At 34.6% G+C, this 22,699-nt stretch overlaps 2 protein-coding genes across 2 annotated transcripts in view; one reads left to right on the top strand and one right to left on the bottom strand.

Annotated features, from left to right (window-relative positions):
• Ip6k (Inositol hexakisphosphate kinase) overlaps positions 1-4,243 on the bottom strand; it is a 51,858-nt gene extending 47,615 nt beyond the window's left edge. Inside the window, exon 1 of the mRNA XM_089636603.1 lies at positions 3,960-4,243. The gene's annotated coding sequence lies outside the window, so the exon portion shown is untranslated. The remainder of the gene's footprint in view (positions 1-3,959) is intronic.
• Positions 4,244-15,493: 11,250 nt separating this feature from the next.
• LOC149420316 (uncharacterized) lies at positions 15,494-21,710 on the top strand. The gene is made up of 6 exons (XM_089636339.1): positions 15,494-15,531; positions 17,184-17,300; positions 17,383-17,544; positions 17,762-17,974; positions 18,503-18,571; positions 19,282-21,710. Exons 1-5 carry the CDS (start codon positions 15,494-15,496, stop codon positions 18,525-18,527), a joined length of 555 nt encoding a protein of 184 aa, XP_089492465.1. The 3' UTR covers positions 18,528-18,571; positions 19,282-21,710.
• Positions 21,711-22,699: the final 989 nt, after the last annotated feature.

Here is a 22,699-nt window from a genome sequence, read left to right as displayed (position 1 = left end):
TTAAGTGTTAAAACTACAGTTATATTATATCCCGATCACCTGATATATAACATAATTACAAATGAAATCGTCGTCAGCACTGTGATACAATCAATGAAGGTCGGTTACTTTTACAGCTGGATATATATGACTGAAATCCAATGACAAATTAAAAATACTAGTTTATTACTAGAATAACAATTACCTGTTATCGATCATGAACAAGTGACGATCAAGACTCCTGGCACGATCAAACGACTGAATGCAGCGTTGCATGGCGGCAATGGAAAAGTTTACATGAAATTTTATGCAACCATTATGCATGCTGCATGTTAGCAGCAACTGCACTATTCAAACACTCGTGAGAAATTCGTTTTATTGCCAGACTGCAATAAAATTCTATCCGTGATCGCGTACCTTATTCCTCGTTACAGATAAAGAGAGTGTAGTCGTTGAAAAATGTTTACACAGTCCCAACGATTTTTCTCGGAATTACAGTTGTCTTTTACGAATGCTGTGCTTCTATACAAGACCTGCCCAAAAGGCCACAGGAAGGTGTTTGATTATTCGTGTTTTATTTTATCCATGTAAGCTGTAGGTGTAGGTAGTGTCCACAAGCCGCAGCATAAACAAATCGTCAATGTAATGCCAAGGGGCACGGGAGTTCAGCGTAGAGTCAGTGAACGAGGAAATTTTCAATCAATTACCAAGGACACCTAACAGTTATTATAGGAAGTGCATATTGCTGGAAAAATACATCCCACGCATAAAGTTGACTTAATTTATACACTTAAAACGTGTCTGGCATGCGAAATTGCAACGGGGAAAATAAATTTTATCAATTATTATTTTAAGCATTACCTTATAAATTTTACTGTGATTTTAAGTCTTGTAAAGTAAATATCATAAATTTAATATGAAGTTTATTTAGGCACAGTATTTACACGAATTTTCGCGCATCGTATCTGTGATTCCAATACTAAAATAAAATACATATGCTCGAATGAACCAAAACCAAATCATTCAAGGCCGAAGAATGATGTCTCATGTGTTGGCTCCGGGTGAAATCATAGAATAAACCAATTCTTGGACTGTGGCGAAGCTTTCTACGAAAATCCCAAATTTATGTAGCCAGGTGATACGTCATGTTAGTCATAGCGTCTAGACTACCAATTGACAGAGTTAGGCAGGTTGGCACATCACATGCGGGAGATTTATTAAACGGGGAAATCTTTAAAAATAAAAATAATGGTGTTATCTGTTGTAAATGTTACATAAAATTATTAAAACCGCTAGCGCGCTGGAATACAAACGTGACTCAAAATCCAACACATTTCCTGATTGGAAAAACTTCATGGACTTGTGGGTGTTTATCAAATTGATAATAATAAGTAAGGAGAGCATCCCAGGACACAATTTGTTAAGCGTGCAGAGGTTGTTACAGATAAGAAAGTCAATTTGCAAATAAAACAACGCAAGTTTAACCGTAATGTTTACAGATGATGTTGGAACAAAGAAGGCACGTGTAGTCTTTCATGTGTTGTACCATAAACAATATCTACGTGGTTTAATAATTATTTATTGTTATTGGGTAGAATCGTGATCGACGTAAAAAATTTCAAAATCGGCATTAATAATACTTATGAATTATTGCTTGGGAGCGAGCCAATTTCCACTTGGGATTCTCAAGATGTCGAATTCCGCGAGGAGGAATGTGGGAACTCGGAACAATAATAATAATCATCGCCTGGAAGCTGATTTGGGAAGCCATGTGAGTGGCTTCATTTGATTAAATGGCCGTCCGATCCACAGACATACCGGGAAAGCGAATCCGTCGAACTGGCGCACAAGGAAATCTTGGAAATGCTCGTGCCAAAATCACCACAATTAAGAAGAAATACCATTATTTAAGACAAATAATAGAGCAATAGAAACATTAACTTTAATATTTATCTTTGTGGTCAATGCGTGGAACGTTAATTTTCGCTGTCAAAAATCAACAGTGACCGTGTGTCTACTTAGCGCTTTTCCCTATTTACAAAGCTATGCTAATATTATTAAAAAAATTAAGGATTAAGGCGAAGCTTAACGCCAAATCACTATTTTGATTAATCTTTATAATAAATTGGTGTACGTTATTAATACCAAAAAATATGCTTTAGATAAATTGAAGGTTTTCCTATCGCTTCGCTTGAGTAGAATACAAATAAACAAATAAATTACTCAATAAAAAATATAAATGTAAACTACTAAAAAATATTTTTTTCAATAGAAATGTATGAACGCGTAAAGGAAACAACTTAAAAAATATACAATTTTATATCTAAGATTATCTGTGACAGTTTCACTTGATTAACTTTTTTGCTTTCTGATAAAATTATTTACAAAATAAATAAAAACCACTTTTGTGCTTGAAATCGAACGTTTCTAGACTTCGTTTGACAAGCGATTTTAATGCCTATTACCTACAATATAAGGTATACCAAGAATATGCACATTTTTGGCTTGCAGTTTCCTCTTAAGGGGTATTGCTGCATTTGTAATGCATTTTCGGCGGTGATGTCTTTGAAAAACGTCACTGAGAATCAGCCTCTTGTCTAAATTACTCTTAATTATAATATTATAGAAAAAGGGACAGCAAATGTAAACGTTGATCAAAATGGAAATTTATAAATTTTAGTTATACAATTTTTTTTAAATGTATTTTCCGTATATGTTTTTCCAATTTCTCTGGATTTTTTTTTCTGTGGTCCAATAGCAAGTTTGTATTCTTTATACAAGCAATGCATCTGTGTGCTCATCGTGTGAGCACACAGATGCATTGCTTGCAACTGCGCGTGAATTATTATAATTTAAAAAATTAATATTTCCTACGCGCACCTACGCGCTAGACTCACAAAAAGTACGCACAACAAACATGATAAGCCTTATCGCTTGGATACAATAACGCTTGGACAATATATTATTATTTGTACTCATTGTAAATATACGTGATTATAATACAGTGATGATTATTACGCTTAACTGATCACACCACTACAAAGTGTGACATCATTCTAATAACCCACACAATAATACTTATTTTTGTTCTTGATCTTGACGAAAACATACTATTATTATTATTTCCAAAAAATGCGTACCTATATAATAGTATCTAACAATTATCATGGTGACGTAGCGTAATGACGTTACTATCGAGAATACATCGGAGCGTTGTTGAAAACTGCGTAATTATTACGGAATAACCCAACAAATAAATAAAACATTGATCAAAACATCGTGAATCATTAAAAATTACAATATTTATTCAGGTGGTTATTGAATTCGATTTGAAACTGTGTCAGGGAGCAAATATGATTTTTTCAGTGAACAATAATATTATCAAGAATCTAAAGAATGAAAAATAGTGTTGAACTGCTTTAAGCTTCTTCAGCTTCACGGCAGACGTAGAGTGCAAGGCTTTCCGTAACGTTGGTTAAAGAAGAAGGAAACGAAACACGGCGCAACACCCCAATAAACAACAAATAATACGACGTTAAAATCTTAATTGAGAACATTTTTTAAAGGAAAATATGATATTATTTCTAACAAAATTTAATTATTGAACAAATTAATTAAAAATCGTAACTACCAGCATAAGGTTTAAAAATTGAACATGATAAATATTGATGTCAGCATCGATGTGTCTTCAGGAAAAATAAAACAAAATAATAATATTATGATAATGACTAACGTAATAAATTACAATTAAATAAACATATTGGGTAATACTTTGCAAAGATAAATGTCTAATAGAAAATAATCTTGCAAACCAGTTCGCTAAGGCTTTGACATGTGAATAATGTATCAATTATTACATAATGCTGTCATAAAAAGTATAGAGCCACTAGTTATTAAAGTTATTTTGATAAAATAAAACGATTTCTATGATAAAAACACAAAAAAAACTTTTTTTTAAATAACAGTGTGATATTCCTTACCAATTTATGTTGAAAATGAAACTGCAAATATGATGGCTGAATAAAAAAAATCACTTTAAATAGCTTAGGTCAGCGGTCAGGCGAAACTCGAGCATTGTCACAAAATCCATAATATAAAATAATTCACTTTTGTATTTTCTCAATTCGACACACTTTCACAAAGTATAAAATACGTTTTATCGATTTGCCTGAAGACACTATTCTCGATTCACAAACGATGCGGGAAATGCACGACACGTCTACTCAAAGCGAGGGCGACTCAACGACTGAGGAATCGAGAGGCGCGGAGGGACCGGAGAACCGTGACAACGTGAACGGAATAAACGGAATGAGAATGAACGGATTGAACTAACACCGAACACGGGTCGGAAAATTCGTGGCTTCTAAGCTCGGGCCGCTCGGCCATTCTCAAGCCGCGCAGCTCAATGGAAACCCGGGTGGAAAAATGGGAGAGGCGGGTAGACAGGGGTTAGTCCCGAAACCCAACGCAAACTCACCATGATTCATTATTAAGTGTCGAAGCTTTTTCGAGGTAAAACAAACACATGTAACGCTCGCATGTCCAAATAAAGAACACGATATTATCAATGTAACGATTTTATTTCAATAAATAAATCACTTTGACAGTGGAAAGCGTTGAAACGGACACATCAAATACTATCGATAAAGTAGTGTAATCAGTAAATTTTTAATTTCTCCGTTAAATTACATTCCAAATTTCATTACTGAAAGGTATTTAAAAAGTCGACTGTCGCATGCTGCATGAAAAAAATTAAAATTGATATTTATAGACGTCGCGAACTTAGAATTCCAGTTGTGGAAGGTGGGTTGACATGGGGGTCGTCCCAAGCAAACACACCGTGCTTAATTGTGGAAGGTGGGTTGAAAGGGGGTCGTCCCAACGCAAACACACCATGCTTAATTGTGGAAGGTGGGTTGACAGGGGGTCGGCCCAAAGCAAACACACCATGATTCATGATTAGTTGTGGAAGGTGGGTTGACATGGGGGTCGTCCCAACGCAAACAAACCATGCTTAATTGTGGAAGGTGGGTTGACAGGGGGTCGGCCCAAAGCAAACACACCATGCTTAATTGTGGAAGGTGGGTTGACAGGGGGTCGTCCCAACGCAAACACATCATGAATAATTATTTAGTGTTAAAGATTTTTCGAAGTAAAAGAAATACATGTAAAGCTTGGATGTATCAAATAAAGAACATGATATTTAATAATCACAGTAACGATTTTATTTCAACAAATCACACATATAAAGGAAAGCGGTGGAAATATCAAACGCTGTCAATAAAGCAGTAATCTTTTTTTGTTCAATTACTTTACCAAGCTTTCAAATTACTGAAAAGTGGTTAAAATACCATAAAAAGACGACTATCACGTGCCGTATAAATTAGATATTTATATATGTGCGAACTGTGAAAATGTTCCGATTTGAGTGAAAACTGTCAAGAATATAAAAGATACAAAGATACCCAATAATGGCGTAGCCCGAAAATAAAAGGTTTCGACTTATTATTTACGGATGAGTGTTTAATATAGGACAGTTTTCTTTCTTTTGTGAATATGGAATGAGAAATTATTTGAGACCGAAATATTTAGATTGAATGCGAAAAATAACGTGGAAATGTGTTAACATTTTTCAGAAAACGCAAATTGAAACCTGACTTGTTTTAACGAGAATCGTGCACCATTTAATCTATGAAAAAAAATCGTCAAGTAAAAGGAAAAGCAAAAACTGGCTGTGATTAAATACTGAGAAACTTCGCGTGATTCACTTATTTTTGGCTCGGCTTCATTACTTCGAGGCAGATCTTTATTTCTAATTCTAAAAACTGTTCATTGACACGAGTGCGTTCTGTAAGTTTTTTTAACAAAGAGTAGACAAAAATGGAGGACCCTTCAATAGTTTAAGTGACAAAACCAAGATGGCTGAAAGCAACTTGGTTTAAGAGTATATTTTTTACATCAATATCAAACGATGTTCATAAATTACTATATTGGTGGTAATTTGTCAAAGGAGATGATTCTATATCATACTTAGTATGTTTTTTTGAAATGTACATATCGAAATAATTTATTAGAAAAATCGAAATAATTATAAAAAAAAGTAAACAAAAAACTATAAAAAACTAAATAAAATTTTCCCGTCCAGTCAACCAACGTGTCAGATTCGGAAGTAAAACATAACCTCACATTTAAATGTGTGTATGTAAAATATATTTTATTTCATAATAATGAACATTTTCAGTGGTTTTGTTTTATTTTTTATTTCTAGATATTTTTTATTTCTAGATATTTTTTTATTTCTAGATATTTTTTATTTCTAGATATTGTTTGATAGACAGATTCTGCGCTGTACGGCCTTCTTTTGAAGTTATCTCAGAATATTCGATACCTCTCATTAATGTTCGAGTGGAGTTTATATTATTTTACGTCGGAGTGTTTGTTTATAGGACGTTGAACTCAACCGCCTAGAATAATTCATCAAAGGGTGTTCCGTTTTCGTTACTAAATTACGTACACCCCCAAAACGCCTTCGTTTAAATTTGTAAACGTTTATAGATCCAATTTCTATTTCAATAGGGGCTTTATACATTAAACATATTAACACAACTGTGACCGGGTATCTGATCAAAATGTCTAAAATCTAAAGTGATGAAACAAAAACAAAAACTAAAAACTAACTTTTGTTTTATCACTTTTAATGACTCCATATCACTTTTTAAATGTGTGTTTAATTGTCCTTTTGATGAAATATCACGGAAGCGACCCTCAAACGGTGAAGGGGTTAAAGGAAAGAAAGGATTTTCTCTCTTCCAATGCATATAAGGATATAGGTTGATATCTCGCTTCTTGAGATAAAATATGTTAGAAATTTGAATCTCATTCAAGTTAGTACATTACATACCGCGATTTTCATCGGTAAAGTTAATCATTTAACAAAACATCAAAAATGTTGACAATCAAAGATTGCTAATCGTTCAATAGCATTTTACGTAATACCAGAATTCCTAAGAAAGGCATCAGCTGTTAAGGGGCTAAGTTTTGTCGCAAACCAACCCCGTGTCTCCCACTACCCCAACTACTGCCCCCGCCGCCCCCTCTGCTCGTGGCAGTGGGGGTGAAGGCCGCGACCTACGCAACCAAACACCCCTTCCCTTAACACCGCTCACATCCTCACCACACCCGCTGAATACTCAGGGTGTATTATGCAACCCCACGAATATCATACTCTTTTGTGGGCGGATATGTCTTAGATTGAAAGATGTTGAAAAACACTGAGAGAACCTTCAAAGATGTTATCGATTTCAATGTTGAGTTTTAAACAAGAAACGAGAGTTGAAATAATAAGAAGGCTAAAGTTTTACAATGGTCATTTAATCATGTGCTTATGAAGGTAGTTTGTTCAACTGAAAATAATAACCCCTATATTATATGTAAGACTTCGAATAATAATTCGAAGCGAAACTCAAAATTCACCTAAGTCAGATGGTCTAACGATATCTGTAAATTGAGAAGAACTTTGAACCTTAGTTCATAGCTTCTTCTTCTTCTTTTTTTAGTATGAATACCGCTCAAGAACTAAAGTTGGTCAGAAGTTTAATGTGCGGAAGAAAATACATTCATTTATTTGACATTTAAAATAAATAAAAAATAAATTACGTCAAACCGCACAAGAGTCCCAACTGCTCCCAACTGTCTGGAGCCAGTGAGACTATAGCATCCCCATTTGGAGTATTTTGTGAGGCTGAAGGTAGTGGGGAGGGGAAGGAGATCGGAAAGAGGAAGGTAGCAGAATACCTGGCTATTCAGATCTGGTCACCAAACACGGCTAAAGCCAATTCAAGCAACGTTTCAATTCTGATTGGTTACACCATGGTGATACTGAGAGTATCTTCCACTCTGGAACGTGCCGCATTTTATATTTCATTTTTAATGAATATTGAAATAACACAAATTAATCAAATAAAATTTACTAGCGCACGCCGGGATTTGAACCCGCGATCTTCGGCTTGCTAGTCGAGAGCCTTACAATAACTAATAATATACTTTTTAAACCGTTGTTGTTAAAATTTGTAATTTTCTAACTCTGACCGTTCAGCCGACATGTCTGAATTCTGTACCTTTTCACAGCCTGCAGCTTCTGTAAATACCTATTATCGTTTATATTCTACAACCTCGTTTATTCAATGTAGAATGGTCGTAAATTTAAGGTAATTTACCATACTTTAATGCTAATCTCTTGCTTTGTAAAGAATCCACGGGGAGACATATTATAACATCAAAATTATGAAAATGGTTACCTAACTATGCCTTTTGTTTATGTTGTAAATTTAAGAATTCATCCAAAATTAATGCATAAATAAATAAAATAAACATATAACTCAAACAAATAAAGCACTCGTTTAGGGAAATGAAACAAATGATTTCCGCTGGTTCGGAATTCGCTTAAATTCGTTCAGGTCGCTTAAATAACCACTAAAAAAGGTCTCCAGTGGAATATTTAGGGTTACACAAAACCACGAGAAGGACAACGAAAATATAGTGGGTTGCTGTTTTCCCAGTGGGAAACTTTCAAGGGTGAAAATACCGAAAGAATGAAATAATACAGTTGGTTTGCATCGGAATTTTATTCACAAAACGACCAATGAAAACAATAAAGTCGCATAAATAATAAATACCAATACATGTTTTACGACCCATTAAAAAACTTACTGAAAGGTTTCCGATTGGCAATAATAGTCTCATATTATTTAGTGTATATTACACATTCTGGAACAGCTGCGAACGAGTGATGTATTTTACAGTCTCTCGATAGTAGCAATTGCAAAAATACACTTTTTGGAACAGCTGCGAACGAGTGATGTGTTTTATAGTCTCTCGATGGCAGCAATTGCAAAAATACACTTTTAGGAACAGCTGCGAACGAGTGGTGTGTTTTATAGTCTCTCGATGGCAGCAATTGCAAAAATACACATTCTGGAACAGCTGCGAACGAGTGATGTATTTTACAGTCTCTCGATAGTAGCAATTGAAAAAATACACTTTTTGGAACAGCTGCGAACGAGTGATGTGTTTTATAGTCTCTCGATGGCAAAAATACAGATTCTGGAACAGCTGCGGACGAGTGATGTATTTTATAGTATCTCGATTGCAGCAATTGCAAAAATACACATTATGGAACGGCTGCGAACGAGTGATGTACTTTACAGTATCTCGATGGCAGCAATTGCAAAAATACACATTCTGGAACAGCTGCGAACGAGTGATGTTGTATTTTTATTTCGAAGGTAGAGAATTGTGTCGAATTGAAGTGAAGCAGTCTCTATGGCTCTTCTAAGATACTCCATAATATTATGTACAACACTGAACAGATGATACTTAGGAAATGTGGTCTAAACCGATTTAAACGTAAACTCACGTCGCCGGTTTACATAAAACCCTTCGACCCCTGAACAGGCACCAGACAGGCCAATAAAATTGATTGTTTATTCACAATTTCGTCATTTATTTAGCGATCGATAAAATTGAGTACCTATATTTTATTTAGCTAAAAAATTGAACATTTTATATACAGTATATTTCTACTCTAAAACTACTACGAGTATAATAATATTCTATTATCTTCGTACAAATATTTGGACTTCACAACATTCATATTCACAGCCCACGAAAATCTGAATGCGAAAAACTTTAAGCTTCCTTAATACCTAAATATTGTTTTGTGTTGCCGATAAATTGGTATTAAATGATAAATTTTATTTTTCACTCATATATAAATTCAAGGGTTTTATAGACTAAACGTTGCCACACACTCAGAATATTGAGTTGGCGTTGCATTGTTTTTAACCTAACTGCTACAGCACAATACGAGTATATACCTCATGCCTCTGTTCTGAATTATTTCCATTCTTTAATTGTTTTATTACTCAGAAAAATTACACCTCTGCAGTAATTCAGGCGGGATGGGTGGAATTTTTCCTTTATCCTATTTAAGAAGTTAACTTATTGCAATTTTTTATTTAACATTTAAAATGTTTGATAAATTTCACCAGGAGAAATTGAGTTTACTTCTGAAACATGGACCAGCCCACAACACACTTTTATTGGTATTTTTACAGTTAAGTGCCCATTTTATAATTATGCACAAATCATACGCTGGTGACAAGCGACTACTTAATGTGCGATGGAGAAATATGGCCACCACATACCACTTGAGGTGTCGAACATTAGGACCATCATTCGGTCACCAAAAGGTGTGTATTATTCCCCACAGGAGAAGAGTAGATAGATATATTCAATTCATAAATATAATAATATACAATATTATATCTCTGTCGATAATATGGCAAAGCTATGAGATTCAGAATAAATAAATATTGAACAATTTAATTCAATTTCTAAAACAACGTTATTAGAGGTTCATCTATATGTTAAATTCGACATTGTACCGGTTTCCTTTTACAAGTTTGCCAACAAAGAGAGCTTTGCACACTCACTGTGCTTTTCTTTACCTAACAAGATAGTTACACCACTAGGGGCCATAGTTTTACGTAAGTTATGTATTGTATGTTATGCAAGCGTTATTGCTATGGTAAAAATCACTCTACTGTTACCCAATGTAACGTTCTGATAAAAGCAGTATCTAATTTTAAATAATATTATGTTGCCTTTTTCGTCGCAATAGTTCTAGGGTGAAACTGAGAGCATCTACCACTTTACATCGTTACTTATTTTAAAAGGCCTGAAACACTTTTCATATTTTTAAAATTCTTAATATTTTAAATTGTAACTAACAACTAACTGACTAACCGTCGTGCCGTTTTCAGAGGGTATACACCGCCACACAAGTCTGTCTCGACACACACCCCTTGTTTCATATACATTCCAATAAGAGGTGTTATCTGTATTTAATTCCGGCCATAAAATGATTTTTTACGAATTGAATGGTATTGATCTGGACAAGGTTTACTTTCAACAAGACGGCGCTACGTGCCACACAAATAACGAAACCATTGATCTTTTACGGGAAAAGTTTCCGGACCGTGTTATCTGTCGAGGAGGTGATCACAATTGGCCACCGAGATCTTGTGATTTAACACCTTGCTACTTCCTTCTTTGGGGCCACGTGAAAGAGAAGGTCTACGCCAACAGCCCAGCGTTCAAGACCTCAAAGATGGAATTCGTGAAGCTATCGAGGACATAAAGGAGCCACTTTGCGATTTGGTTATGGAAAATTTCATGAAAAGGATATGGTCCTGTCTCTTTATAATGAAATAAACATTCGATCATTTATATTAAAAAAATGGTTTTTTCTTTGAATATCAAAATAACACCTCTTATTGGAAAACCCTGAATAATCAATATCGTCTCCTACATACTCTTCTGTTAATATGACTCTTAACATGACCCGATTCAAGTTTTTGATTCGCTTGATGGTGACATGTGTTCCTCGGGCGTCCTCGAGTTTACTACTATTAACTTCCGCGTCATATATTTTCCTTCTACTCTTTTCTTTTAAAATTATACAATTGAAGTAAAACCGGTCAGTGGGTGAGTGGCACCCAAGAGTCGTGAGTTCAATTCCTCGGCAGGATAAGTCCTCCACCATTACAAAAGCATCATTTTCCGCTTATTTTATTTACTGTGGTGGTAGTAGGAGATTTTCAAATATTATCAGGTTATTCGTAACCCGGGAATTAATATCGATTTTAACTAAAATTCACTTAATTATATTTTTATATTTGAAGGCTTATTATTTTATAAAAAAATCAACCGAACATTTGCAATTACATAAATGTACGAAATTGAATACGAAAATGTCTAAGATGTCTGAAAAATGAAATTCCTTCATTGCCTGAATTTGCGTTGGGATGTAAGTACCACAATATTATAAAGGGACGTTGTATGAGAGATGGAAATACATAAAAATTTACTAGGCAGTCGAAGAAATATCACTGGGATTTCGTGGGCGTAGTATTCAGCTGTAAAAGTTTTTCGACGGAATAAATTGACTTTATTTTACGCTGGAATATTATTATGATTGAAGTGAAATGGGGATGAAATGGTATTATTATGTATGAATTCACACACATTATATTTTATTCTCGGGTAGAATAATGTTGTACAGTTTTTGTAGGCGGTAATACTTCAATTTTGCTGGATGCCCTTGAGGAGAAAGATGGTCTAGGTCTAGATGTAGAATTAGAATACAGAATGGATTCTAAAAATGAGAGGAGGCTGAAAATAGTCGAATTGGATAAATTTAGTATATTTTCCAGTGTGATGTAAGAGTTGACCTTCACAGAGCGACATTTTGTGAAGAAAACTGGAAATATAAGCGAATGATTTTTTTTTAATGTTATGGGTCATTTTGATATTATGTCTGATTTGCACTCTCTGCAGGCATACTTTTCAAGATACTCTGCAAGCTTTTTCGGAGGCGGGGGAGTTCGAGTGCTAGATCTGCGCTATCGTATCGCGCAGAAGTTGCTTGGATTGTTATTGGCTATGTAGAGGTTACCCATTACCAATACGCCCCATCATGGTAGTGTGTTCGTCTCGAATCAAGTCTCATGTTTTTGAGCGCTGGAATAAATGTAAAGTTAAAATATGTTTCACTGACGAGAACAAAAAAAAACGTTTAAAAAATCATCGACTTTTTAAATATTGAACAAAATCTTTCATAACTAGGTTTAATCCTCCCAATCACTAATCCTACTTCAACTTATAACAATAAAATGAGTAACTACAAAATACGAATTTTAAAGAAAGTACTGAGAAGATGTTACTAGCTACGTATAAAATAGCACAGAAAAATAAACACAATACCGATGAGCCTGCCTACAATTGAATAGGATTGCCTTTTCAGTGAAACAGTATCGAATTCCAAGAAGCCCCAACCCTTACAGCCGGGGTGGGGAAACTGAGACCCACGAGGCAATTTGGTGCGACCCACGAACACTTTTGGTGAGGCCCGCGAACACGTTTGATGTGACCCGCGAACACTTCTGGTGCGGCCTGCTTAAAGCAATACAAAAAAAAAACAAAATTAAGAAAAATAAACAAAATTTCATTCAAAACGAGAAAACGGGTTTCTTTCACGTGTATTAAACACATTTTTTTGATAGTTAAATAAATATAAAATCATCTTGATGATCCGTGAGTAATATCTGCAAATATGCTGCTAGATGCAGGAAAACCATTCACGTGTTCCTGAGTAAAACTATAATTAATGTATGCTGGTGGACACGTATGCAGATTCATTATTAAGGCGATGCACTACGTAGTAATGCAAAATCATGTGTTTTTGGTTTGAAAATTTGGTCACCTAGAAATGTTTCAGATGCTAAATAAATACCGCGAGTATAATACATCTTGGCCTTTGAAATAATCGAGTATTTTTTTCACAAGTCTTTTTATAAGCCCATAAAAAAATAATTTATAAGGCCTATGAAAACTGCTTTAAAGTTCAAAATTTCCTACTTACGAACCCATTTTCGGTTATGTTTATATTGTATAATGTTGTAAATTAAGTTATTTATAAAATGATCGGAAAAGATTTAAATATTTATGCCTGAACATCCACAAAATAAAATAAAAGGCACTTTTTGGCCATGTTTTTTATTGCATAAATCAAAACAGCTGGATGGTGGTGTTAAGCGGGAATTTAAGCCAAATCGCCATCTACGTTAGGAGTGTTATTGATGGCGGCTCGATTCAAAATATTACACGACGTAGTGCATCGCCTTAAGTTAAAACCCGTCTTCTGTTCAGAATGCACAGAATTCGGGAGGAAAACCTTTGCTTGTTCAGCGTGTAACCATAATTTAATCTGGGGATAGCACACAGATTCGCTATAAGTTAAAACCTGTTTAATGTTCAGAATGAAACGATACCCTCCCCCCTCTTCGCCTTAAAATCTATGTGCGGCCCGCGGGTGATCAAACCATTCGCCAACCCTGTCTTCCTTCAAGGGTGTACACACATAATGAAGATGTGGAAGTTATTTGCTATAGATATTGCGCCCTTGAGGTGCTACGGCACTAACGGCGCTATACAATTATTATTATTATTATTGTCATTAATCAGAAAACACTCTCGTCTAGGCCGTCACCATAGATGGAGAATTTCCATCAAACCACCGCAATACAATTGTTAAATATGTTTAATTTTATCTCCTATATTCAATTTTACATCTTGCAATTCAATTATATGTGTGCTTTTATATGACAGACAGAGTATTATCACACTCACGGCAATGTTCATTTGAATTAAACAAACATTATTATTTCTTTAAAAAACTTATACTGTATTCAAAAGGTCTGCTCTTTTAGACTCCTTTTAGAGTGGGACAGAAAAAACCGTCCGTTTGATAGATTCCACATCTAACAAGCGGATTGCAATCGTTAGAGCACAGGCATCAGGTATGTATGCTATCCTTGTTCTACCGGTATTACAATGGAAGGTGCTCCGAGGAAATAGCGTAATTGATATCTCCGGCACCGGTGTATAATCTGGTAACATGCTAAACGCGCGCCCAACACATGTTCACGGTTGACATTTGTCACATGAGAACTGGTGGATTATACGACTCGTTATTGAGTTCAACTCGGATTCAAGGCCCATGTACACTCCTTTCGCTTCTCAAAAAGACGTTCCACACAGCATCCCCAGAGAGGATTGAGGTAAATTATTTTGATTGTGGAGTTTATGTAAAAAAATAAGTTATCTTTAATTGACCTTTGTTTGCTAATAATAAGCGAGGAGGACCATCCTAATAACATACCTGAATATTCACCAACACGCCTTGAGCTTTATTATCTAACGCCCTTATCCTATAAAGCAGAAAATCTATTTGAGTGGTCTGCTAGTAACTTTCAGATAGTCCCAGATAATCTCTGACGTAATGAAATTGGCACAGCTTTTCCACAATGGAGAATTAAAATGTACATTTGCAAACTTTGTTTATCGGTCACCTAAAAACTGATATTTAAAAATGGTGTAATTTGGAAACCACAGCTTTGCGGTACCTTGAAAAATCTTTAAAAACATTATAACTGTAAAAAAATGGACAAGATGCCACATTATTTTGTTAGTTTTATTCAATTTATTTTTAAAATACGTGTTTTTTTAATAGACAATACAATGATACATTTAATCACCATACTAGGTGACAAATACATTATACTTATTTTGAATAAAAGGTTGAATTTGGGTCTTACTAATAAAGGTGTTTCAAACCCTACACAACTGATAACCAACCCATGTAGAGTAAATGGATGTTTCTCAGCTGCACAAAATCTAAAACACGGGGAGGGGGGGTAAAAATATAAACATTAGGATTTATTAATTTTTTTTTACTGCCGGCAACCCGGGCGTTTATTGATTACATGTAGTTTTTAATTAGCGTTTTAATGTCGTCATTAAAAGGAATTTGTCCAAAACTAAAGGAGTAGAATATTATCTAATAAATAAAATAAAAATAAAAAAATGTTTATTTTTGTGTTTTTAGATTATAATGCTCAAAAAAATTATTAGCATTTATAAAAAGAACAGGTGAGTGTAATAATTAGTAAGTAATAAATAGTAATTCTTAAATTATTCATGGAGCAATAAGAGCCTTGATCATAGCTAAGTAATCTGGTGTCATGGGCTATCATCATAATGGTTGTAACATTATAATGATAACCCATTTGCATATTTATTTGTAGTCTATATAATATCGCAGTCCCGTGAAAAATTAGGGGATATTATAATTGTAAATATTTGCTCCGGGATTTTTGCCTTTCAAAAAAAGAAGTTTAACTATCGGTTAGTTAACTTGAAAAATTACTACACCTATCAAATGACATTATAAAAATACAAGACGCGTTGTTACATTACTTGCCAATTGAAAAAAAAATGTTGCACCGCTTATGAATAGGATATTCATTCAAATAATGTGTAAATGAACAGGCCACTAAAATAATTCCACTGTCCACTGGGCCTGATTCAGTGTTGTTAGCGCCCTTGAGGTGATTTTCTTACGAAAATGGCGCTATATAAATAATCCAATCATCGTCAACCACGCACGCTGTCTCAATAACATATCTTCACTATATTGATCTTAGAATTTGGCAAGCATTTGAACAAAAATACGCATTTCAAATAAAGAATTATTAATTCATAAACAAATTTTAGTACCTACTTTATCGATTGTCTGATATAATAAGTTCCAATTTTAAAAATTAAACTTTCATTGAACTTGAATAATTTTACGCGCCACGCAGGAATATTTCACATTACTTATTTACCCATCCACCAACGAACGAAATTAGTCTGTTTAACCACTGGAACGATTTCGGTCGAAAAATCGACCACTTTTATTTTTCTGCGATTGATATCGGTCCAAAAATGGACCGATTTTTCTACCATTCGTAAAATATTTATTGTAATTATTTAAAACGTTTATATGGCCAGCTACTTGTTTTATCGAATAGCAGATAATATATTCTCTTTGTCTATGAACTTATCCGTTGTCTTTGAAGTGTTATTTAACGAGTTTTCGCGGTTTTTTTATGGCGTCCTGTCAAAAACATAATTATAAATTTTCAACATTCACGAAATTTTGGACTCTTCCTAAAATGCCGTAAGTAATTAATTTATTGGGTTTTTAACGCATAATTATATATCTGTGTAATCATGATTGACTTATCTATCTTTGAAATGCGTTTTTAATTCGTTTGTTTGTATTATATTGTTTTGGTTGAAGTTTTTGTGTAAGATTACGTCAACTGAAGACGTCATCTGTTTTTGATTTACAATAATGTCTTAAATACTGCACTCGCGCATTTGAAATATAGATATTCCATCACAGTGATTCAAAACAAAGAGATATATATAAGTTTTATTTGAATTGGTTCATTATTAATACAGATATTTGCTAACCAATTATTTTAAGTCATATGTCAAAAAGTTGACTCTTTTTCACATGTAAAATGGTGTAAAGCCTTCGTCACACAATAAAAATTTAGTAATTTAGTTGTATAATTAATTAATTTGTTTACTTTTACCAAATTTGTGCAGAAACAGCTGTCGTCCAGGGAAAGGGATCACTCCACGACCCAATAATCATTTTCAAATTTTATATTAGTGCAATATTTAACAAAATTTAAACATTTTACATTTTACATTACTTACATTAAGTGTTTTCAATTTAAAATATATAGAGTGGTGCTGACTGCAAGAGGTGACAGAGGAAGAAGGAGAGGTGGAGTACGAGCTGGTGCCGGACTACCTGCACGTGGACGTCAACGCAGAGCTGCAATTGCAGCCTCGTCTGGAGTGTTAGTATTTTTTAATGTTTTTTTATGAAAGTACTTTGCTGTGGCCGTTGAACTCATCATATATTTGTATTTATTTAAACAGCGACCCTGCTTTGCTACTGGTGCGAGAGGATCGCGTCAAGGCCCTAAAGGCTGTTAGGGCCCTGCCTGCTTCCTTCCGGCTAGAGCTGGAAAGCCGAAAATTCAAGAAGCAGGCGGCGCGCATTTTGCTCCCTACCGCACCTCCAAGAAAAACTAAACAAAAGTAAGCAATCGTATTTAGATGCTTGATACAATATTATTGTTTTTTCCTGACAGCGTTCCACTCTTACAGTGAGAGTTGGTAAGATCAGCGCTCTGTGCATTTGGCACATTCAGTGCATATTTTACAGAGTTCTAATTTTACTGTTTATTTACATACTGTACTTACTGTTTCACACGTGAATGAGAACAATTTATATGATTTATGTAAATGTTTTCAGAATTCCATCTCCGGAGAGAACAACGTGTCCCTTTTCACAAGGGACGCCTTCACCGTTGCCACGACCCGTACCACCACCGTGGATGTCCACACCCAATCAACGGCTCCCAATGCACCAATTATGCCTATCCGTGCAGCATCTATCGTGCCGGCTATCACAGCGAGCTGTGGGTGGACGTGCCATTCTACGAAAAATTGTCGGCGTTTGGGAACGGTGAGTTTATTTTTTTAAATGTCAAACCAGGGGCTCAATATAAAATCAATTATCTATATTTTATATTGATATCCCTAGCACAGTTTCACTGTTGGTATATTGGCAGGAAATAGGCATAGTACTTAAAAATTCCACATAACAAACATACAAAATGTATTGTTGTTATGACGTGGATGCATCATTACACATCTTTTTTTTCTGTAACGGGTATTGCAGAGTGAGAAATAAGACATGCCGAACTTCTTTGCGAGGATTACATTTGATTCACCGGCTTCTAAACGGTGTAATACAGCATTTTTTTCTTAAATTGAAAAAACACTTTCGCTTCACGGGACTCATTGTGTCGAGCTTCCTAGTCAAAAGCGAGGCTGTATTGGTAGTTGGTCACTTTAAACGGATACGTTTTCCTACTAAAAGCTATGAAACCTTACTAGAGTTTACATTATCGTCACTTAAAACAGTAGACCGTTAAATGCAAAGTCATTATATCCAAATTCTACTGTAAATTTGTGTTTTCTTTTATTTCAGAGTCAGACATGGGCAGAAACAGTAACGTGGACGAGGCAGCTGTACTAGAAGAGTCTGTACTTGGAAACCGTGAGTTATAAAACTAACTAACTTACCTTCACGCCATTTCGGTAGGCAGAGAGGATGAACCACCATGCAACTCGATCTTGGCACACACACTCTTTTCTTCATTCCATACCTACCTGACTGTGCTATTCTGACTCCTGACATTGCCCGCCTCAAGTATTTGATTAACTTTTTATTTATTTTTTTATATGAATACCTCACAAGAGCCTTTTTCATCAACCACAATTTAAATACTAACGCAGACCCGTGAAAAATCATTAGATATATTTTTTTTTATGTGCTTACCGCACATGAGTATCAATTGCTCCCAACCGTATGGAGCCAGTGAGACTATGGCATCCCCAATCGGGGTATGTTGTGAGGCTGAAGGTAGCGGGTAGGGGAAGGAGGTGTGGAAGAGGGAGGTGGAAAAGTTCCTGGCTATTCAGAACTGGTCACCAAACACGGCTAAAGCCATTTCAAGCAACGTTTCAATTCTGAATGGGGTCTTACACCAGGGCGATACTATGGGTATCTTCCACTCTGGAACGTGCCGCAAATATAACATATATTATTTTTAATGAATTTTGTGTGAAAATAACACTAATTATTCAAATATAATTTATTTGATTTGATCCCGCGACCATCGTATTGCGAGTCAAAAGCCGTACCAGAGGCAGTGGGTTATCGTAATATAGACACATTAAATTAATTTGGGTTTTCTGTTGTTTCAGAAATGGATATGGACAGATCGAGCGACGATATGACGAAGCGAGCGACGTCGACCACGAAGAGAGCGATGAGGATACCTTCTGCATGCCACCAATACCTTATCATAATATTATCAACGTTTCACCTAACTCCCATAGACTTTAGTAGACAAGACCAGTAACAATAGATAGTGAGGCAATGCGTTCGATTCTGCCGCCTGAAGGTTACTCTTTCGATTGGTCTAATGATATCTTACGGGATAAGGGAGACTTTCACAGGCACGCCAAGACCAACTTTTAATAGCGACGAAATGGGCAAACCTTTCTTAAAATCTTTGATGCAGATTTCGTTGAACTGATCGCGAGAGAGACCAACAGGTATGCAGATCAATCAGACTTACAAACCTCAACTCGTACTAGACTATAACAAGGTAATGGGGGGGGGTTGACCGAAAAGATCAGCTTTTGTCAGGCTTCCCCATTGAACGACAGCGAAACCTGGTCTGGTACAAGAAGCTTTTCAGGAGACTACTAAGCGTTTCGGTGCAGAATGCGTATATATTGTACCGCTCAAAGCTCCGCAAGGAAAATAAACGCATTTTGTACCGAAACTTCAGGAGTGAGGTTGCGGATGAACTCCTTCTGCTGTTCTGTCGTAGTCAAATTGACACGACTGTGCGGACCATTGGCCTAATAGCTGAAGGAAAGACTCTGCGACCTATCCTGAAAGGCAACCACTTCGTGGTCCGTAGCGGGAAAAAGGTGAAATGTGCGTGGTGCAGCATAAATAACATTTTCAAAAGGACCCTTACAAAGTGTGATGTGGCATTATGCTATGATTGCATGAAGCCATATCACACTACAATATAGATTTGCTGAGGGTTTTTTTTTATTTAATTTTTTTCTTTTTTGGTTTTTTAGTTATGAAATTAAAATTTATAAATTTAATTAAATTTGTTTGAACATCAATTATGATGGCCTGGATGGTTGGACTTAATCATTTCTTTCCGCATACTCACGTCTCATGTTATGTTGTCCTCAAAGGTTCTATATGATAAGGTTCGGTGGACATTTAATATGTATATTTCAATTCTGATCATTGAAATATGCATGAACAAATGCACAGGTATTCTAATTTTTCCCTGTTTATTGTACACATTAAATAACTCGTTTTATTTTTATGTCTTAATTATATTTTGTCAATTTTTCTGTAAAGAGGCTTTTCCAGATCTAGTCACTAAACATAACTTAGCCAATTCAAGCAATGTTCAATTCTGAATGGTGGTCCCTCACCAGAGCGATACTCAGAATCTCACTCTATAGCGAGGCACAATGATATTATTATGTATTGATTTTCTTAAATTATGAATAAACCAATAAACTGAATACATTTTTATTATGACAAAGTGTGTAAACAATGTTTAAATCAATATACTGCTCTTTCATTGTAACCATACAACTGTAATATTGATTTAAAAGGATATAAGGGCTTAATAAATAAATCAATTATTGGTTCCATCAATTATTTTCCATCCCCCATTTTTTTCGATACCTTTGCGTTTAGATATAAAATTATCACTATGATTTTATTTGCCATTCTACGGTCATACAAAGGTTTGATATATATATATACAAATTTATCATCATTTTACATATTCCGATTTAACCTATGTAGATTGACCTTAAGGTAGCTGTCAGAAGTGATTTTTCGTCAAATATTGGTGAATTTCATCAACTTTCAAAGTATCCCCCTGAAATATTGGCAATGTTTATATCTATGATATATATCTCACTTTAAGCCTTATTTCCTCGTTTTGCACGTAATATAAAAACATGGTTACAAATCTCCAGTTCTAATTTACAATTATTTAAAAAGTAGCACCATGATTTTGACATCGTGAAATAGGCTCTCTGTATAATTCATCAAATGAATAAAATAAAGCCAACACGGCGACTATGCTTATTAATACTTGTAGACAGTTAATGTATCTTCCTAACGTTATACCAGTTTTTGTGGTAAATTTATTACATAGCATAATACAGTGATTTCAATTTTGACGCGTCACGCACTCAAATTTTACAAAATTATTTTCTGACCAAACTTTTGAAGAGATCTTAACATGCAAAAAAATATTTTTCTATTACATTCTTGCATCTGTGATTATCAAACAGGCCATAGAGAACATAAAAACGTAGAAAATATTCTATAAAGATTTTTAAAACTGCCACTGGCGGCAATTTCAAATCACAAAAACGCAAATTTCGCGCATTTATAAAGTTTAAGATTTTTTAATAATTTATCTATCAATTCTAAAAATATAGAATAATTATTAAAATATAGGTGAATTCATTGGCTGTATAGCACTACAATCAGTTTTATGTCTCCGTATTAAAATTCGGAGGTTTGATTTTTTTAATGTTGGCGGAAAATATTCAAAATCGTCGCCAAAAAACCGCGAGCAATCGGAGAAAAAAGTTTTTTGACGCGCGATCGTTCGAGTGGTTAATAATCTCAACATATCCTCTTGAAATATTATATCAGCATTCGAACCACCAACAGATTATTGTCGCAATTTATTATGTACCTTCGCTTGCAATATTATCAGCTCCGTTTACTCCAAATGAATAAAATAACTCCATACTCCATGTACTGATACCACCTACTACCTACTTATTAATCGAAAGTAATAATATTATTTTTATTTTACTTTTATTCTTGAATTAATGCTAAATGTAAATAAATATATTCTTAAATTTATTTACATTTACTGTGTATCTAATTTAGTAACTGCTATTGTAGTCTATTTTCATTATCTATACTTTTGTTATCATGCTTTATACATTTTGTTTATTTCTTACTTTATAAATAAAAACTTTCTTTCTTTTCTTTACCCAATATTATACAGGGTGTCCGGAAACTCGTAGTACAAGCGGGAAACTGGTGAATCTACATCACATTTGGAGTCGATTTTGTAGTATATTTTTTTTTATTTGAGCTTTCGTTATCGAGTAAATCGAGTTTGAAGTTAATTGTTTTTTTTTTTTTTTTTTTTTTTTTTAATCAAATTCTTATAAATTATTACTGAAGATCAAAGTACCCAACTAATTAAAACTATTTGAAAGTAAAACAAATGAAGAAACTCGGATTTGAAGCATTATTTTGAAATCACCCTTCATTTAACCCGGTGTAATCATAAAATATTTCTGCTCTGCAGGGTTAAAACATCTGTTATTCAACCCTAAACACCAGAAAAAACTTTAACCCTAAAATAGCCGAAAAATATTTTTTTTTGGTTTTTTTTTTTGAAAATGCTCAAATCAAAAAACTTTATGTTTTTTGGGGTTCCCCATGTGGTGTAGATTCTCCAGTTTCCCGCTTGTACTACGAGTTTCCGGACACCGTGTATATTGTAATGGCACTACTCCCCAACTCAAACACGAG

This window comes from Hesperophylax consimilis, chromosome 10 (assembly GCF_061612785.1).
Source record: "Hesperophylax consimilis isolate HC1 chromosome 10, BYU_Hcon_1.0, whole genome shotgun sequence".
In the NCBI taxonomy this organism is placed as follows: domain Eukaryota; kingdom Metazoa; phylum Arthropoda; class Insecta; order Trichoptera; family Limnephilidae; genus Hesperophylax; species Hesperophylax consimilis.
Note: the sequence above shows the minus strand (reverse complement) of the source record. Positions and strands in the feature narration are given on the sequence as shown.